The following is a 19014-nucleotide window of genomic DNA, read 5'->3' on the forward strand; positions in this document are numbered from 1 at the left end:
CACGTGGCTTTTGGTAGCACGGAGGAGATCGGAAAGAGGGCAGAAGGTAGTGGCGCGCTTCGATCGTGCATCTTCCTCGCTTGACACTCGGTCGAGAGAGAAAGCATACGAAAGATACATCATGGTATGGAGAAATACGGTATCATCTGCTTTAAGCTATGCGAGTAGTATACGGGATATTACCATATTTGGTCGCACTGTTTTAATTTTTAATTGCATAAAGAAATTTACTTAAATTCGAAGATTCATTTAAAAAATAATATAAATAGAATTACGATTCTCTCAATAATAAATTAAAATTATGTCATCACGGCAATATAGCTTCTATTTATGGGACTATTACTGTATGTCAGGACATAATTTTACTTAATTAATAAAACTCGTAAATCTCTTTAAACAGTTACTTTTTAAAATAATATGTATTAAAAAATAATTTAACAAATTTATAAAAATGTTAACATTATCTGGCAAGCTATTATCTGGCGCTCATTCGACAAACTTTAATAATTTTTATTTCGATAACTATTGCAGATAATAAAAAATAGTAAAAAACTTTCCTTCTCAGTATAACTCGCTCTATCAACCCACGAGAGCATAAGTTTTAATTTTCTGACACCCTGTATATTTGCAACATTCATAATAGACATAAGCATTATTATACATTATATGCCTTTTAATTAAAATATGACTAATCAAAACAGTTATAACTCTCATATAATAGAATAAGAAGCATTACGTATACTGTGTGATCTTTAAAAAGTTATGCCTAGTCAGCAAGAAAAATATGTAAAGCGATCGATTTTTGCCTCCAGCAGGCAAGTAAAATTTTCATGTTTTTTCCACGGATGGTAAGTCATTACTTTACCGTTACTTTTATTTTTTTATAATCACGATTTGATAATGACGTTACAATTTGTCATAATAACGCCAGAGTTGAAGAATAATTACTTGGAAAACTACCAAAACAAGCAACTCGTTATCATTATGCATTACTCATGGAAAAAAAGTAACTCACAATCAGTTATTCATGAGTAACCCATTAGTTAATTTGTAACGAGCAAAATAAATATAATGTTTTATAACAAAACACTATTTTTTTTAATTAAAACAAATTTTTTTAATTTATTTTTGTGATGAGCCATATTACTCTATTCCACTTCGATCTATTATGCAGTACTAATGCATTTTTATAAATAATAAAGGAAAGACGACGATTGTGGAATATATCTAATGTGGTGGAATATGATATCTTGTATAATTCGCAATAAATTCTAAGATGAATTCTAAGTTAAAATTACTTCGTTACAATCTATTTAGACACTGTAAGATGGTTACTGAACATTATTATTTAATGTTTTTATAAGACAAAAGTAATTATTTCAAGACTAAAAATTTAAAACATTTAGTAATTAAAAATAGGCTACTGAAATTCCAATCTTGAGGCTTTCGTGTTAACGATAGGCTACTGAAAGTTAGCGCGGATAAGTGCGCAATCACAGATATTAATATTATCTATAGCAATTATTTATTCATTATTTAAAAAATTATAAAAGAACGAACGTTTCGACTCGCTTTGGAATTATCTTTAGCGTTTCAAAAAATATAAAGTAATCTAGCCATCATCACTCACTAAAAACGGGAAGCAATCGAGTCACCAACGGTTTGCCAAATCCGTAGTGGTATCTTTACCCGTGGCAGTATCGCAAGAAATGACACTTCTCTATAACTATCTTACGTTTCGTTTTAGATAACAAAAAATTATCTTAATTAAAACTGTATTTTTGTGATTCACCCATTTGAGCTGATGAAGATTAATGAAGCCTCGGATAAATTTTGGTCCATAGGAAATCAATTTCACTTGTCATAGTATACACTCAAGCGTTTATCGTTTAACAACGCGTGCTCTCTGTCTCAAGTAAAAATGTATACTAACTAAATCGAGTCACTCGGATTATAACATCTTACTTTAACGCTCACGGAAAGTCAAGCAGTCAAAAATATACAAATAATACATAAATACATGTGAACGAACGGAGAAATAGCGGAAGAACAAAAAAGTAGTTAAAATATAAATAAATAAATAGAATTCCAATTAATATGGTTGCGATGTTCATTAATTCTTGTTTTTAATTTTCTACTAGTTTTTCCTACATATAACGCATCGCAGTCTTTACATACAATTTTAGACACGATATTTTTCTTTAATTTCTAGGGAGAACACTTTTCTGTACTTTAATAACCCTGCGTAATTTATTGAGACTGTAAAGCGCCACTTTTACATTTAAATTGTTTGTTATAGTCTTAAACTTTGCTGAGATTGTAGGAATATATGGTACGAAAACCACCGAATTCTTTCATATGTTGTGTTATTGTCTATATTACTGACTGTGTGCTAAGTGTGTTTTTATCATATATTATATGGTTTTTATGAATAAAAAATTTTAAACGGCTATTGATTGTCTCAAAAATAAATTCAGCAGGGTAGTCATTATTACATTAATTGTTTCACATTGTCACAAAGTATTTACAATAAACTCAATAATCTTTCGATGAAATTTGACGTTCGATAATAGAAATGCCGTGTCAACCATTACCCTAGAATGCTTACTATTTTTTTATACGTTGAAGATTGACTCCAAAACAAGTCAAAACGTTCGTTCTTTTGTATTAGGAGTATAAATAAGTTTCCGCCATTTCACAAAAATGGCGCCACTAGTATGTTATGGTTGAAATTGTCTGTTGTAAAACGTTATATCGTAAGGTTGGACATGCGGCAACAACATAACCTTAAAATATTAGCGATTTTGTATCAGCATCATATATCTTTTTTCGTGCGAAAATGTCGAGTTTTGAGCCGAATAAGCGTCATTTGCGGAAGCTTTTGATTTACTTCTTTAATTTGAAGAAATCTGCAGCCGAGGCGCATTGATTGCTTGTAGAAACATATGGTGAGGCTGCCTTAAGTGAGAGAAGTTGCCGTGAGTGGTTTCACAAGTTTAAAAACGGTGAATTTGACGTCGAAGACAAAGAACGTAGCGGAATGCTAAAAGTGTACGAAAACGCGGAATTGGAAACATTATTAGATGAAGATTCGTGCCAAACGCAAGAAGCACTTGCACTTACATTAGGAGTGACTCAACCAGCAATTTCACATCGCTTAAAATCATTGGGAATGATTCAAAAACAAAGAAACTGGGTTCCATATGAACTGAAGCCGAGAAACGTTGAACGCCGATTTTTCACATGTGAAATGCTGCTTGCCAGGCATAAACGAAAGGGTTTTTTGTATCGTATAGTCACTGGTGATGAAAAATGGATCCACTACAATAACTCAAAAAAGAGGAAATCATGGGGACCACCTGGCCATGCTTCAACATCGACAGCCAAGCCGAACATTCATGGAAAAAAGCTCATGTTGTGTATTTAGTGGAATCAGCTTGGTGTCGTGTATTATGAGTTGCTCAAACCGAATGAAACCATTACTGGGGCTCTCTACCGAACACAATTGATGAGATTGAGCCGAGTACTCAAGGAAAAACGTGCCCACTACTACTCCAGACACGACAAAGTTATTCTTCTGCATGATAATGCTCGTCCACATGTTGCGGCGCCGGTCAAAACCTACCTGGAAACACTCAATTAGGAAGTTTTACCCCACCCGCCGTATTCACCAGACATTGCTCCTTCTGATTACTACCTGTTTCGATCGATGGCGCATGGCCTGTCTGAGCAACACTTCACATCATATGAAGATACAAAAAATTGGGTCAATTTGTGGATAGCTTCAAAAGATGAAGCATTCTTCCGACGCGGTATCCGTATGCTGCCAGAAAGATGGGAAAAAGTAGTGGCTAGCGATGGACAATACTTCGAATAAAACATTAGGTACTGTTCTTTCACAATAAATGCCTAATTTTTGATAAAAAACGGCGGAAACTTATTTATACTCCTAATAAGTTTTTAAATAATGAATAAATAACTGATATAATATCCGTGATTGCGCATTTTTATCCGTGCTGACTCTCAGTAGCCTATTTTTGATTCCTAAATGTTTTTATAAAAGTTAAATTTCAGTTTTGCAGGTAACAGATATTTTTACGTATATACAAATAATAACTCTAATTTTGAGAAGCATGTTACATATTCATTTTTTTATTTTCACGATTTTTCAAAGTTTATTGTTTACAGTTTGCATAAAATATTTTTATAAATTGCGAAAAAATATTTTCTGTATTGTGGGAACATTTCTGCGTAAAATGCCATAAAGCTGACCTCACTATCATTTTTTCTTCAACCAGAAAAAATTCATTTAAAAAAATCAAGTTTGAAAAGATTTGCTTTTACGATTATTTAAAAAATGGAGGGTGATGGAAAGAAAACGGATAATGTAGTTATTTGCAGCACATTAAAATCCTATAGAAACAGTCTGTGAAGTTAGCACCTCATTTTTTTGCACCGCAAATTTTTATGCAAGTTTTATTTGCACCCTCAGTTCTAGAGTTCCTGATTTATAACAATAGTTCCTGAATTATAACAATAGTTCCGCCGAAATAATATTAAAAATGATAATTTGAAAATATGAGGTGCCAACTTCGCGTGGCACCTCAAGTTTCGAAAAAATTGATTTCTATGGAATTCTATAATTCTCGAAGAGTTCTAGAGTTCTCAATAAGTATAAACAATAGTTCTGATCATTAAATATTTATAAAAAATTTTTTTATTTTTTTGTCCGCACCTCAAGTGTCAAAAAAATTGTTTTTAACTATGAAATTTTATATTTCTCGAAGAGTTCTAGAGTTCTCAAAAAGTTACATTAATAGTTCCGACCTATATATACAGGGTGTGCAAAAAAAAGTATGGAAACCCCTAAATATTTCCGTTCCCTTGCATTTCACAGCAAAATGTTTCAGACAAAAGTTGCAGTGTTTGAAAAGATCGGATACCGAAACTCTAATATTGTAGCTTTTATTACATATTCTTGTTGCTTATTTCGAGACTTTGCAAAAACACTACAAGAAAGTTTATTTTTGTTAAATACTTTCCGAGTTGTAACGCTTGAAAGTTACAGTACACTGAGCTTTCAAGCTCACAACTCGGAAAGTACTCAACGAAAATAAACTTTCTTGTAGTGTTTTGGAAAGGTCTTGACACCAGGGGGTCGATCATGTAACATTTTCCCTAGGGCGGAATCGTAAAAAGTGAAAAGTTTCACGTGAACGTGCAGTTCATGTACAATTCCATGGGATCATGTAATTCACTCATGAGTGGAAATATGAACTTTTTCACGTAAACTTTATCGCCATCAGCCGTGATGGCAAAAAGGTGAAAATTTAGGGAATTAATAAATTGTATTTCGAAATTAGAATGAAAGTGTGGTAACAGTGTGGTAACAGTTTGAAGAGGTTAACCTTTTTGGTATTGCATTGCGTTGACAGGATAAGGTAATGTACATACATAAATAAATATAATGTTTTTGTGATATAATTAGGTTTGATATTTATATTTGACAAGTTGATATTTTGATAATTATATAGAATGAAGCTTCATCAAATGCAAATTTAGATAAAAATATACTTTAACGCGTTTTAATACACAATGATATAAGAAAAGTGTGTCTTGTAAAATAAAATATTAATCCTGTAAGTATTTATAATTTATAAATTTGGAAAATGTGAGCGGAGAATTCAGTTTTTATAAAGTATTTTAAATTATTCAATTTTTTTAATTAAACAAAGTTAAATTTAATGACTAATAAAATTAATTTACTTTAAAATTTGCATAAATAAAAAACTAAATTAAAATTAATTTTGAAAAACAATGTTTATATTAAATTACAATGTAATTTTTAGAATTAGATTACTAGATAATAAAATAGTTGTTACAATATATGGATCATCAAAAATAAATGTAATATATATAATATTATATTTGTAAATTAGGTTTATGCAATATAACTAAGAAATATTGCTATTTATTTATGCATATATTTTGTTACAATTTCTTTTTTTATATAATTAAAGTTTTACAGTAAAAATTATACTGTAAAAGCAGGTAGAAACCTTTTTCACGACCGCTTGATAGTTGCGATGACAGAGCCTCTAAAGGTGAATTTCGGAACGCAAACTAACTTCCACGCATTATCCATACATAATCACTACGCGTGAAAAATTTACGTAAACTCTATGAGAGAAAAATGAAAAAATGAAAAGTGAAAAGTAAAACGTAAAAAGTTCCACGTGAAATTACATGATTGACCCCCTGCTATTAGATTCTGGAATCAAAAATAGGGTGTTCCATTTAAAAAAGTTAATGTAATTTTGATCAGACCTTGGCGACGCCATCCAAGGTCAAACTAATAAGATCAGTAAATAGATCTTTTGACTGAAAGTTTTGTCTGAAACATTTTCTTGTAAAATGCAAGAAAACAGAAATAATTAGGGGTTTCCAAACTTTTTTTATGGACCCTGTGCGTGCGTGCGTGCGTGCGTGCGTGCGTGCGTGCGTGCGTGCGTGCGTGCGTGCGTGCGTGCGTGCGTGCGTGCGTGCGTGCGTGCGTGCGTGCGTGCGTGCGTGCGTGCGTGCGTGCGTGCGTGCGTGCGTGCGTGCGTGCGTGCGTGCGTGCGTGCGTGCGTGCGTGCGTGCGTGCGTGCGTGCGTGCGTGCGTGCGTGCGTGCGTGCGTGCGTGCGTGCGTGCGTGCATGCGTACGTGCGTGCGTGTGTAAAAACAATCATTTTTGCTCTCGTGGGTTGATAGAGTAAGTCAAATTGAGGAGAAAAGTCCTTTACCACTTTACAATTTTCGTAATAGTTAACGAGTTATAAATTAATAAAAATAGCGGATTTAGTCCCGCCCACCGCCAAATCCAACCACGCAATCGTGGTTGCCAAGCACGTGGAGAGTTGTTTTCTAACAGCTCCATTTTTTTAATAATTTTTAAACCCGCGAGCTGGCACCGCACTGTAAGAGTAAAGGGTAAATATATCGAATAGGGGAGGCTGCCCCGATGACCTTGACCTTGACATATGGTGTCAAGGTCATGACCCTGAGTAACGCCCAACAAGTTTTAGCCGTCGCTCGCCCTTCGTTAAAAAGTTTATAATCATAAAAAGTTTATTAAAATTAAGAGCGATAACTACACATATACTCACATATATTCACATATACACATAAAAATGTAGTACCAAGAACGCGGGGCTCCGCCCCTCCCCCTGCACCCCCTCCCCGTATTTTTCCTAACCCAACCTAATTCCTAATTCTATTTTAGTTTAATTTTAAATCTAATATTGTAACGTGGTCAATTAGATATCCTTGGTCAAATTACAACTAAAATAAGGTCAGGTTAGGTTAGAAAAAATACGGTGGGTTGTGCGGAGACCCTCCCCCGCCCACGCTTTCTCTGTACTACATGTAAATATTTGAGTTTTTCAGAGTTTTTTTAGCAATTTTAGTTTTATATACATACTTTATTCATCAATTTTATTACTAAGTGGATACATATCTTTCATAATTTTAAAAAATGCGTCAATTCTATCATCAAAAGGATAAATTCTTTTAAATAAAAATTCGGCAAGATAAAATTTATAATGCTTTTGTGATATTCCATAACGAGGAATTGCACCACGCATATCACGCCATATTCTTTAAATATTTTTGGTATTGCAACCCGTTACTGGGTCAACAAGCTATTAGTACTGTTCCACGCAGTGTGCGTGTGCATGTGCGCGCGTAACCTAACCTAACCCATAATTTAAAATCTAATATTATTACAAATTTCGACAAAAATAAGGGTAGGTTGGGTTAGAAAAAATACGAGGAGGGGGTGCAGGGGTACCATATTTTTATATGTATATATGAGTATATGTGTAGTTATTGCTCTTAATTTTAATAAACTTTTTATGATTATAAACTTTTTAACGAAGGGCGAGCGACGGCTAAAACTTGTTGGGCGTTACTCAGGGTCATGACCTTGACAACATATGTCAAGGTCAAGGTCATCGGGGCAGCCTCCCCTATTCGATATATTTACCAAGTAAAGTACCATCTTGTTGAAAGTACTTTACTTTTATAATATGGTGCCAGCATGCTGGTTTAAAAAGTTTGTATGTTTAAATATACATATAGGTCATATATATAGGGGAGACCGGAGCAAATCGTTAGACGGGGTAATTCGATAATTGGAAATATCTTTTTATGGGTACATATTAAAAATTTACTTTAAACACGTCCTAATGTAACGATGCTGCTAACAAAGTTTTGTTGGTAACGGCGTCATATTAATGTCGTAGTAGTGAAAAATGTGTTTTGCGACAGTCGAAGTTATTTCTGATAGTCAGCATTTCTTCGAAATTTAAATAAGATAATAAGGTTTTTTTGAAAACTTTGAATGTATCGTGTCCAGTTGAACGTATTTGAAACTTTTCGTGTTTACTTTTTGCTGTGTGATGTCTATTTTTGTCGATCATACGCAATAATGCGCACAGTTGATGTTGGGGCTATTCGTAATATCGAGCACCGGGGCGATTCGTTAATACTGATTGCAGCGCCTAACCTAAATTGGGTAATCCTAACCCTTCGGCTGTGTTACGAACGTCTGCGCTACGCAGAGTTAAACATTGAGGTAAAGTTCTTCATTGATTTAGTTCAAACATGATAATATTGTGTCTTTTAATACATAGAACATGAATATGAATATAAAATCGTCGCTCTTAAGCAGGTAAAAAGTTATAAAGCGTTAAAGATTGACACTTGTAAGGTTAGAAAATCTGTCACACCGATGGCATAAAAGAACATGCGAACGTGTATGTTTGCATTTGTTTTTTGTATACCTACATCTTTTTTTAAATAAAAGAAAGTCTTAACAACAGCTTTTTTACAGACTTTCAACTTAAAATACAAATTTCGGAATATTCCCGGACTAGTTACGAATTACCCCGGGATTGGGGCTATTCTTAATTCTTGACATTGGTCGACATTTTTATATGTACTTTAAAACAAGTACATTTGCATGTTCTATTTATATCAGCATTGTGAAGGAGAAGGTTCAACCTTTCAAATCGGCTCATGTTTTTTTTTTTTTTTAATTAATATAGGACTCAGGAGACACAAAAGAAAAAAAGGTCTAACGATTTGCCCCGGTTTCCCCTATATATATATATAGAGGTCAGAACTGTAATGTAACCTTTCGAGAACTCTAGAACTCTTCGAGAATTATAGAATTCCATAGTCAAAATCAATTTTTTCAAAACTTGAGATGCCACACAAAGTTGGCACCTCATATTTTCAAATTATCATTTTTAATGTTATTTCGGCGAAACGATTGTTATAAATCAGGAACTCTAGAACTGAAGGTGCAAATAGAACTCGCATAAAAACTTGCGTTACAGAAAAATGAGATACTAACTTCACAGAGACATAGAAATATCCTTCAAAGTTCAAAGCACAAGACCCCCCCTAAATTTTGTAGACCTGTTATTATTTATTTTAAAATCCATTTATAAAAACCGTTTAAGTTTTAACTTTTTTACATAATTATTTGGAATAACAATTTAAAATTAAACAATAAGAATTTTTTCAAATTTAATCTTTAATTATTGTATCATACTGATTTTTTTTCTAGTTGTATTCTTTTTAAACAAATAATGGAAGTTATTCCAGATGCTATTTATTTATGTCAATCAATAAAAAACTATAATTTTATATATGTACAATATATGTTTCATCTTTTTGATAACACATATTGACCTGATCTATTAATGCTATACATGAATTAACACAATATTCACAGATCATCACTAAAGATCAATTCGCAGAAGTCAAGCATCATTTGGTACAGTTACAACTTGGATGAGTGACCGCGCGATTGAAATTTCTGAAAAAAAATTGCTTAGCACCCCCATAATAAAAAAAATTGAGAATATACTTTTAGCATAGTGCTTATTAGCATAGTGCTATTTTCTCACAGAGATAAAAATTCTTCTTTAATTTAGAAAATTTTTTATTTTTACTTTATTTAATGTTAAAAAATTTTTTACAATATTAAAATAAATATTTTTAATAAAAAAAGGACATTTATTTTTATTTTTTACGTCTTCCATTATTTTTAACGTTTTTAAAAACGTTTCTAAAATAATTTTTAAAACATTTTTTTTCCTGTTTGGGGTGTTGGTTAGAACGTCGCGTTAATATTCATAGAGTTAGTGTCAAAAAACAAAATAGGTAATATTTCACCACTCTCGTTTTATCTTTGTTCAATATAATAAATATGTCATAACTTTGAAGTCTAGAATCCATTAATGAACAGTTGATGAATATAATAAAGTTTTCAATTTAAGGCTCCTGACTCCTCAGCCGAGAACTCCGCGTTGATGGTAGCAACATTTCGTCGCGGACAAAATTAGAACTAATACACGCGAAACGTGACAGATTGACGATGAAATGTTATCGTGCATGTCATTTTATTATTATGTGTTTTATTGTGAAAATATGACTAGTCTCGTATTTACCAAATTCGTAAAAATGGACCGCGAGTAAAGTTTCTTTGAATTTTATATTAGAAATATAAATAAGTTTCCGCCGTTTTTTATCAAAAATTGGGCATTTATTGTGAAAGAACGGTACCTAATGTTTTATTCGAAGTATTGTCCATCGCTAGCCACTTTTTCCCATCTTTCTGGCAGCATACGGATACCGCGTCGGAAGAATGCTTCATCTTTTGAAGCTATCCACAAATCGACCCAATTTTTTGTATCTTTATATGATGTGAAGTGTTGCTCAGACAGGCCATGCGCCATCGATCGAAACAGGTAGTAATCAGAAGAAGCAATGTCTGGTGAATACGGCGGGTGGGGTAAAACTTCCCAATTGAGTGTTTCCAGGTAGGTTTTGACCGGCGCCGCAACATGTGAACGAGCATTATCATGCAGAAGAATAACTGTCGTGCCTGGGAGTAGTAATGGGCACGTTTTTCCTTGAGTAATCGGCTCAATCTCATCAATTGTGTTCGGTAGAGAGCCCCAGTAATGGTTTCATTTGGTTTGAGCAACTCATAATACACGACACCAAGCTGATTCCACCAAATACACAACATGAGCTTTTTTCCATGAATGTTCGGCTTGGCTGTCGATGTTGAAGCATGGCCAGGTGGTCCCCATGATTTCTTCTTCTTTGAGTTATCGTAGTGGATCCATTTTTCATCACCAGTGACTATACGATACAAAAAACCCTTTCGTTTATGCCTGGCAAGCAGCATTTCACATGTGAAAAATCGGCGTTCAACGTTTCTCGGCTTCAATCCATATGGAACCCAGTTTCTTTGTTTTTGAATCATTCCCAATGATTTTAAGCGATGTGAAATTGCTGGTTGAGTCACTCCTAATGTAAGTGCAAGTGCTTCTTGCGTTTGGCACGAATCTTCATCTAATAATGTTTCCAATTCCGCGTCTTCGTACACTTTCGGACTTCCGCTACGTTCTTTATCTTCGACGTCAAATTCACCGTTCTTAAACTTGTGAAACCACTCACGGCAACTTCTCTCACTTAAGGCAGCCTCACCATATGCTTCTACAAGCAATCGATGCGCCTCGGCTGCAGATTTCTTCAAATTAAAGAAGTAAATCAAAAACTCCCGCAAATGACGCTTATTCGGCTCAAAACTCGACATTTTCGCACGAAAAAAGATGTATGATGATGATACAAAATCGCTAATATTTTAAGGTTATGTTGTTGCCAGATGTCCAACCTTACGATATAACGTTTTACAACAGACAATTTCAACCATAACATACTAGTGGCGCCATTTTTTGTGAAACGGCGGAAACTTATTTATACTCCTAATACATAAAAGTACATTTTTCACTCCTTTCAATAGCTATCCGTGTGTTTTCCTGTCTGCATAGATGTCACTTTACATGCTTTTTTACGATTATTTACTGACTGTTTGGGGGAAAAAAGATAGTCGTGTACCGATATTTTGAAGTGTTTTAAAACCGATGTGAAGTTAGCGCCCAACTTTATTAAAAACAAAAATAATTAATACAGATCGATTGTACTTCGTTTGTACCCGTTTGTACCACTTTTCTTTTCGTTTGTACCTCAAGGGGTAAAGAGATATTAAGGGATGAAAAATGGCCAGCGCCCAACTATAAGATATTTAAATTTTGTTTACGCCATTCGGAAGAGAATCGTTTGTACCCGTTTGTACCACTTTTGTTTTCGTTTGTACCTCAAAGGGTTCGGAGATACAGCGCTTTTCAGTTTTACCCCACTTCCATCGAGAAGTTAGCCATTGTATAAGATATCGAAAAACGACCAACGGCATTCGAAAGAGCGTCGTTCGTACCCGTTTGTAGCACTTTTATTTTCGTTTGTACCTCAAGGGGTAATAAAATATAAGGGGGTAAAAAAATAAAAAATGCTCAACTAACAGATTTTTAAATTTTGTTTACGCTATTCGAAAGAGCATCGTTTGTACCCGTTTGTACCACTTTTGTTTTCGTTTGTACCTCAAAGGGTTCGGAGATACAGCGCTTTTCAGTTTTACCCCACTTCCATCGAGAAGTTAGCCATTGTATAAGATATCGAAAAACGGCCAACGGCATTCGAAAGAGCGTCGTTTGTACCCGTTTGTACCAATGGAAATTCTTTTAAAATTCTTAATAGATTCGTACCGAAACTTGGACAATAATATGGATTCGGCCTATCTCCGGAATATATCACTTTTTTACTATTTGTTTCGAAATCGCGGAGTAAATTATTTATGCGATTACCAGAATCGTAGTCAAGAGTCTCGTCAAAGTGTTCATCTCTTATATTTTCATCATAATATTGAAAATCATTACTTTTGATAATTTGTAGTAATCTCTGTTGAGCCTTGAAACATGTAATTGTGATATTATTCATATCTTCTGTTTCTGAAATATCTTCTGTTTCTGAAAATGCTCAACTGTCAAAATATCAAGGCAGATTTGATTAAAATGATCAAAAGTTGTGATTTTACTTAAGATTCCGGCACATCTAACATAAAAATCTTTTATACGCGCATGTTTGTCATTAAAACATTTCCAGCGGCAGACTAACTTTATTAAATGTGCAATGTCGATTCTGATAATACATTTTGGAAAATTATTATTATAATCATTATTTTGCAATATAGTCAGGCAATTTTCGACATATGTACCGAGATCGCAATTGTTAAATGCTAGAGCCACAGCATTTAGAAGTGCAAATGAATAATCGGTTACCACCTCTTTTGGACAAATTGCACCAGATCGCAACCATTCCCGTAACCAATATGTTAAGATATTCGTATCGTGTTTTTCGGATATCATTTGCACAACAGGCAAAATTTTTGATTTAAATGGAACAACGGCTGGGTATAGGAACAAGAAATTTGTAGATCCATCAGGTTTCTTTATTTTTTTTACTACAGATCCTGTTGCATCTATGCTTAATATTCCTGTTTTTTGCGTCTGTCGGTGAAATTGCTGATATAAAAGTAATTGTTCGGGACTGAAGTAAATAACAAAAAATTTATCTAAACCTATTTCTCTTATAATTCCTGAAAATTCAGGTTTGTATTTTAATGACAGAATTGATGCAATAGGATCAGATATTTGATTAACACCTAATTTTTCATCATTATCTGTCTGCTTCGCTTTGCGTAACACTGTTTCATTGTACAAGTGTGCTGGCTCTACATCACCAAAACTCATTATTTCGTTGGCTTTTTCCCTTCGCCAACCGTACGCAGACATCGCACGTAAATCTTTAACCACGCGGCTTCTTTCGGGTTTTCGTAACTGTCGCTTTTTTTTATGTACAATATCTGTTGTGTCAAAAGTGGAAATATGAATTTGTATATTGGTGTCTTCGTTATTTGGCTCATGCAGACTATATGCATTAAAGAATGCACCGCATTCCGGGCATTTTCCTTTTATTTTTAAAAATATTTCTCCTGCATTGCGATTAATTTTTGCGGATTTAAATGTATAGCAACATGGTATCTTCAATTGCTTCCATATTTCATTGAAGATGATATCTGTCCATCCAGGTCGCAAACTACTACATTTGTCAATATCTTCTATTCTGATATTTTATGCCATGTTTGTTTATCTAACGATATAATAGTGCGCCACGGCTTAAGAGCACATGGAGACATCGACCAGTTTGAAGTATTTGAATTATTCGACTCGTTACTCGTATTAATTGTACTCGTATTAATTGTGTTGTAGATTCCGAAAACACATCTTTATTAATATTGTATTTCTGTCGGAATCGTTTTAAAATTCCATTCCGGTCTTGTGATACATATAAATATATATACTTCATCGATAGCTCTCCATTTAACGCCTTTTCTGCGGTTTGCCAAATCGCATTTGTTAATCTTAAAATCTCACCTCTATCATCGAAAAAATTCAAATCTTTCAGTGACTCGAAAATTTCATCTACACTCTTTTTCGCTATGCGTGGCATTTTTATAATCTATACTACTATAAAATAAAATAATCTTATCCTTCTAATCTGGACTTCTCTCCTTCTTAAATTTTGAGCGCAAATAAACACCTCAATATAGTTATATATCTTGCTATACATGCTATAAATCCAAATTTAAAAATTGGAAACTGCGCCAACTCTTAGAAGAATCGACGGTACCGGTCACTCATGCAGCGATCGAGCGCAAGCGTGGAGCCACAGGGGACATCTCGTGTAGCGTGGAGGGGCTAAGCGGCGGCGCGAAACTGCGGCCTGCGGCTTATGGAGGGGATAAACGGAGGCGCGCAGCGGCGACTTTCGATGGTCTCGATACTGGCTCCGTAGCAGAATCGGCTTTTGTTAGACTGCGAATGTTTTCTGACGCTTGAGATTCTTATTTGATTTGATCATCTTGTGTCCTAGCGTTGGCATCGTTGATTTCTCTTCAAGTTGGCTCTGCTGATGTTTCTAGCGTTGGCTCTGTTGATTTTCCTTACAGTTTCCAATTTTTAAATTTGGATTTATAGCATGTATAGCAAGATATATAACTATACTGAGGTGTTTATTTGCGCTCAAAATTTAAGAAGGAGAGAAGTCCAGATTAGAAGGATAAGATTATTTTATTTTATAGTAGTATAGATTATAAAAATGCCACGCATAGCGAAAAAGAGTGTAGATGAAATTTTCGAGTCACTGAAAGATTTGAATTTTTTCGATGATAGAGGTGAGATTTTAAGATTAACAAATGCGATTTGGCAAACCGCAGAAAAGGCGTTAAATGGAGAGCTATCGATGAAGTATATATATTTATATGTATCACAAGACCGGAATGGAATTTTAAAACGATTCCGACAGAAATACAATATTAATAAAGATGTGTTTTCGGAATCTACAACACAATTAATACGAGTACAATTAATACGAGTAACGAGTCGAATAATTCAAATACTTCAAACTGGTCGATGTCTCCATGTGCTCTTAAGCCGTGGCGCACTATTATATCGTTAGATAAACAAACATGGCATAAAATATCAGAATAGAAGATATTGACAAATGTAGTAGTTTGCGACCTGGATGGACAGATATCATCTTCAATGAAATATGGAAGCAATTGAAGATACCATGTTGCTATACATTTAAATCCGCAAAAATTAATCGCAATGCAGGAGAAATATTTTTAAAAATAAAAGGAAAATGCCCGGAATGCGGTGCATTCTTTAATGCATATAGTCTGCATGAGCCAAATAACGAAGACACCAATATACAAATTCATATTTCCACTTTTGACACAACAGATATTGTACATAAAAAAAAGCGACAGTTACGAAAACCCGAAAGAAGCCGCGTGGTTAAAGATTTACGTGCGATGTCTGCGTACGGTTGGCGAAGGGAAAAAGCCAACGAAATAATGAGTTTTGGTGATGTAGAGCCAGCACACTTGTACAATGAAACAGTGTTACGCAAAGCGAAGCAGACAGATAATGATGAAAAATTAGGTGTTAATCAAATATCTGATCCTATTGCATCAATTCTGTCATTAAAATACAAACCTGAATTTTCAGGAATTATAAGAGAAATAGGTTTAGATAAATTTTTTGTTATTTACTTCAGTCCCGAACAATTACTTTTATATCAGCAATTTCACCGACAGACGCAAAAAACAGGAATATTAAGCATAGATGCAACAGGATCTGTAGTAAAAAAAATAAAGAAACCTGATGGATCTACAAATTTCTTGTTCCTATATCCAGCCGTTGTTCCATTTAAATCAAAAATTTTGCCTGTTGTGCAAATGATATCCGAAAAACACGATACGAATATCTTAACATATTGGTTACGGGAATGGTTGCGATCTGGTGCAATTTGTCCAAAAGAGGTGGTAACCGATTATTCATTTGCACTTCTAAATGCTGTGGCTCTAGCATTTAACAATTGCGATCTCGGTACATATGTTGAAAATTGCCTGACTATATTGCAAAATAATGATTATAATAATAATTTTCCAAAATGTATTATCAGAATCGACATTGCACATTTAATAAAGTTAGTCTGCCGCTGGAAATGTTTTAATGACAAACATGCGCGTATAAAAGATTTTTATGTTAGATGTGCCGGAATCTTAAGTAAAATCACAACTTTTGATCATTTTAATCAAATCTGCCTTGATATTTTGACAGTGGCATTTTCAGAAACAGAAGATATTTCAGAAACAGAAGATATGAATAATATCACAATTACATGTTTCAAGGCTCAACAGAGATTACTACAAATTATCAAAAGTAATGATTTTCAATATTATGATGAAAATATAAGAGATGAACACTTTGACGAGACTCTTGACTACGATTCTGGTAATCGCATAAATAATTTACTCCGCGATTTCGAAACAAATAGTAAAAAAGTGATATATTCCGGAGATAGGCCGAATCCATATTATTGTCCAAGTTTCGGTACGAATCTATTAAGAATTTTAAAAGAATTTCCATTATGGACAACTATAATGCCATGTGATAAAACGAGCGTTGCGTCTTCAGCTAGAAGCGAGCAATATTTTAATGAAAGAAAATATTATTTTTAAAGGTATGAAGAACATACGCGCGGACAAATTTATAATATCGCATATAAGATCACTCGCGGGTACAATGAAAATTTTAAACGCCGATACGACAACGTCTGATGAAAGCAACGAATTTCTGAATAACAGTGAAGTTGAGATTCATGAATGTTACACTGAAGATGACAATACAGTTACATCCATTGCACACAATTCATCCAATAAAGAATATTTGACACATCCCACTGTTTCACAGACAGCTTTTCTCAATGAAGTTGAAACCTGGAAAGGCCAAAAAGACAAAGCTCTAAAACGAGGTAAATATTTAAGAGTATGCCCCGATATAGAAAGTATTCATAAAAAACCCTGTTTAACATCAAAAATCCCGTTACTGCAGAATGGCAATGTCTTACGCCCACAAAATATTTCGGGGCAATATGTTATGTTAAGAAATACATGTGCGTTTGACAGTATTGTGCAATCTTTACTAATAGGTTATCGCGACTGGATCATGTATCATGAATACATTAATAACACCTCAAACATTATAACAGACTTTATTAAAATGATATCTACATTTGGTACATTGCAAAAAGTATACAAGGAAAGAGCATTAATAAAATATTTCAATCAACTAGTGGGACGATGGATTGTGCATATAACGTCAGTCAATTAATAGACAAGTATTTAACCCTCATACTCTGTTGGTTTAGTACCCCTTAATTTTATGTTGAGGGTCAAATTTGCCCTACATCTATATGCACTACAGGATTATTTTTATTTATTAATTTTAAAAATTCTAATGATATAGTTTTATCGGCATAATCTTTTGACACTCAGCAAAGACATTTATGTTTATTTAAAGCAAGGAAAAATAAATTTTATACGTATTTATAGCAAATAATATTTTTGTATTTTCGTAAGAATTACAGTAAATAATGAAAAAAAGCCATAAATATTTTTTGGCAACTAATTAGTTTCTTTTGGGACACATAAATAACAAAACCTTTGAGGCATAGAATGCGCTGGACACATCGCTTTGCCATATTTACCGCAAAAATTCGCATATTTTGTTCCGCTTTTATTATATGGGCAATACCCGCAACGAGCTCTTCCATTTTTTTTCAAAATTTTTGTTGGTTGCGGAGAATGAATTTCAGTCGATACAGTAGATGTGGATGTAGATCGTGGCAGTTCCCGCATTTTTAGAAATAATTTGGTTGCATTTTCTCCACGCGGCATCGTTTTTCGTTGTAGCACATGTGTACGCACTAACGCGTTTCCTAGCTCTTTCAAAAATAAGCGGCGCTTGAACAATTTGTTCGCATTCCATTGCGGATTTATGGTACAATGTTCAATGCGGATGTGTCTAAAATATAACCAAAAAGAGCAGCAGGCCAACGATTTATTTTTCGCTTGCAGGTATATGTTGCGATCATTTGGTCTGCCTGATCAACACCACCTTTGTATTTGTTGTAATCAAGAATCATAATTGGTTTTCGCTCTGCATTAGCGCTTACATTACGGCTCATGTGTGCCGAACTCATGAGAAGAACAAATCGATTTTTCTTGGGTACATACGATACTATACTAATCTTATTTTTATTGTCGAACAAGAACTCTGGATACGTTGATGGCTTCTTCTTCATGTCCAACAATTTCGGTGGCACAAATGGTTTATTCTTGCGAACTGTACCCAAGAAAGTTAATCCACGCTTAAGCAATTCGACTGCCAGATCGTGTGACGTAAAAAAATTATCGGCAACGACCATTCGTCCCTGGAGACCATCGGTGAGTTCCAAAACGACGCGTTTGCCTTGATTTATTTCTGGACGTGTGTTTGGTGCTTTTCCTGTGTATACTTGTGTATTCCACGTGTACGCATTTTGACTATCACAAACAGCCCAAATTTTCAATCCATAGCGAGCTGGCTTGCTCGGAATGTATTGTTTGAATGGGCAACGGCCCCTAAATGGCACAAGCTGTTCAT

General features: G+C 34.2%; 2 protein-coding genes across 3 annotated transcripts in view; both read right to left on the bottom strand.

Annotated features, from left to right (window-relative positions):
* LOC105198533 (NAD-dependent protein deacetylase sirtuin-2) overlaps nucleotides 1-19014 on the bottom strand; it is a 43066-nt gene that overhangs the window by 9742 nt on the left and 14310 nt on the right. The window lies entirely within an intron of this gene.
* Nucleotides 17566-19014, bottom strand: part of LOC105202967 (piggyBac transposable element-derived protein 4-like) — a 3577-nt gene continuing 2128 nt past the window's right edge. Inside the window, exon 3 of the mRNA XM_026135944.2 lies at nucleotides 17566-19014. This exon is cut by the window's right edge and continues 192 nt beyond it. Within this exon, the coding sequence (XP_025991729.2) occupies nucleotides 18365-19014 (650 nt within the window). The 3' untranslated portion in view covers nucleotides 17566-18364.

This window comes from Solenopsis invicta, chromosome 12 (assembly GCF_016802725.1).
Source record: "Solenopsis invicta isolate M01_SB chromosome 12, UNIL_Sinv_3.0, whole genome shotgun sequence".
Lineage (NCBI taxonomy): Eukaryota > Metazoa > Arthropoda > Insecta > Hymenoptera > Formicidae > Solenopsis > Solenopsis invicta.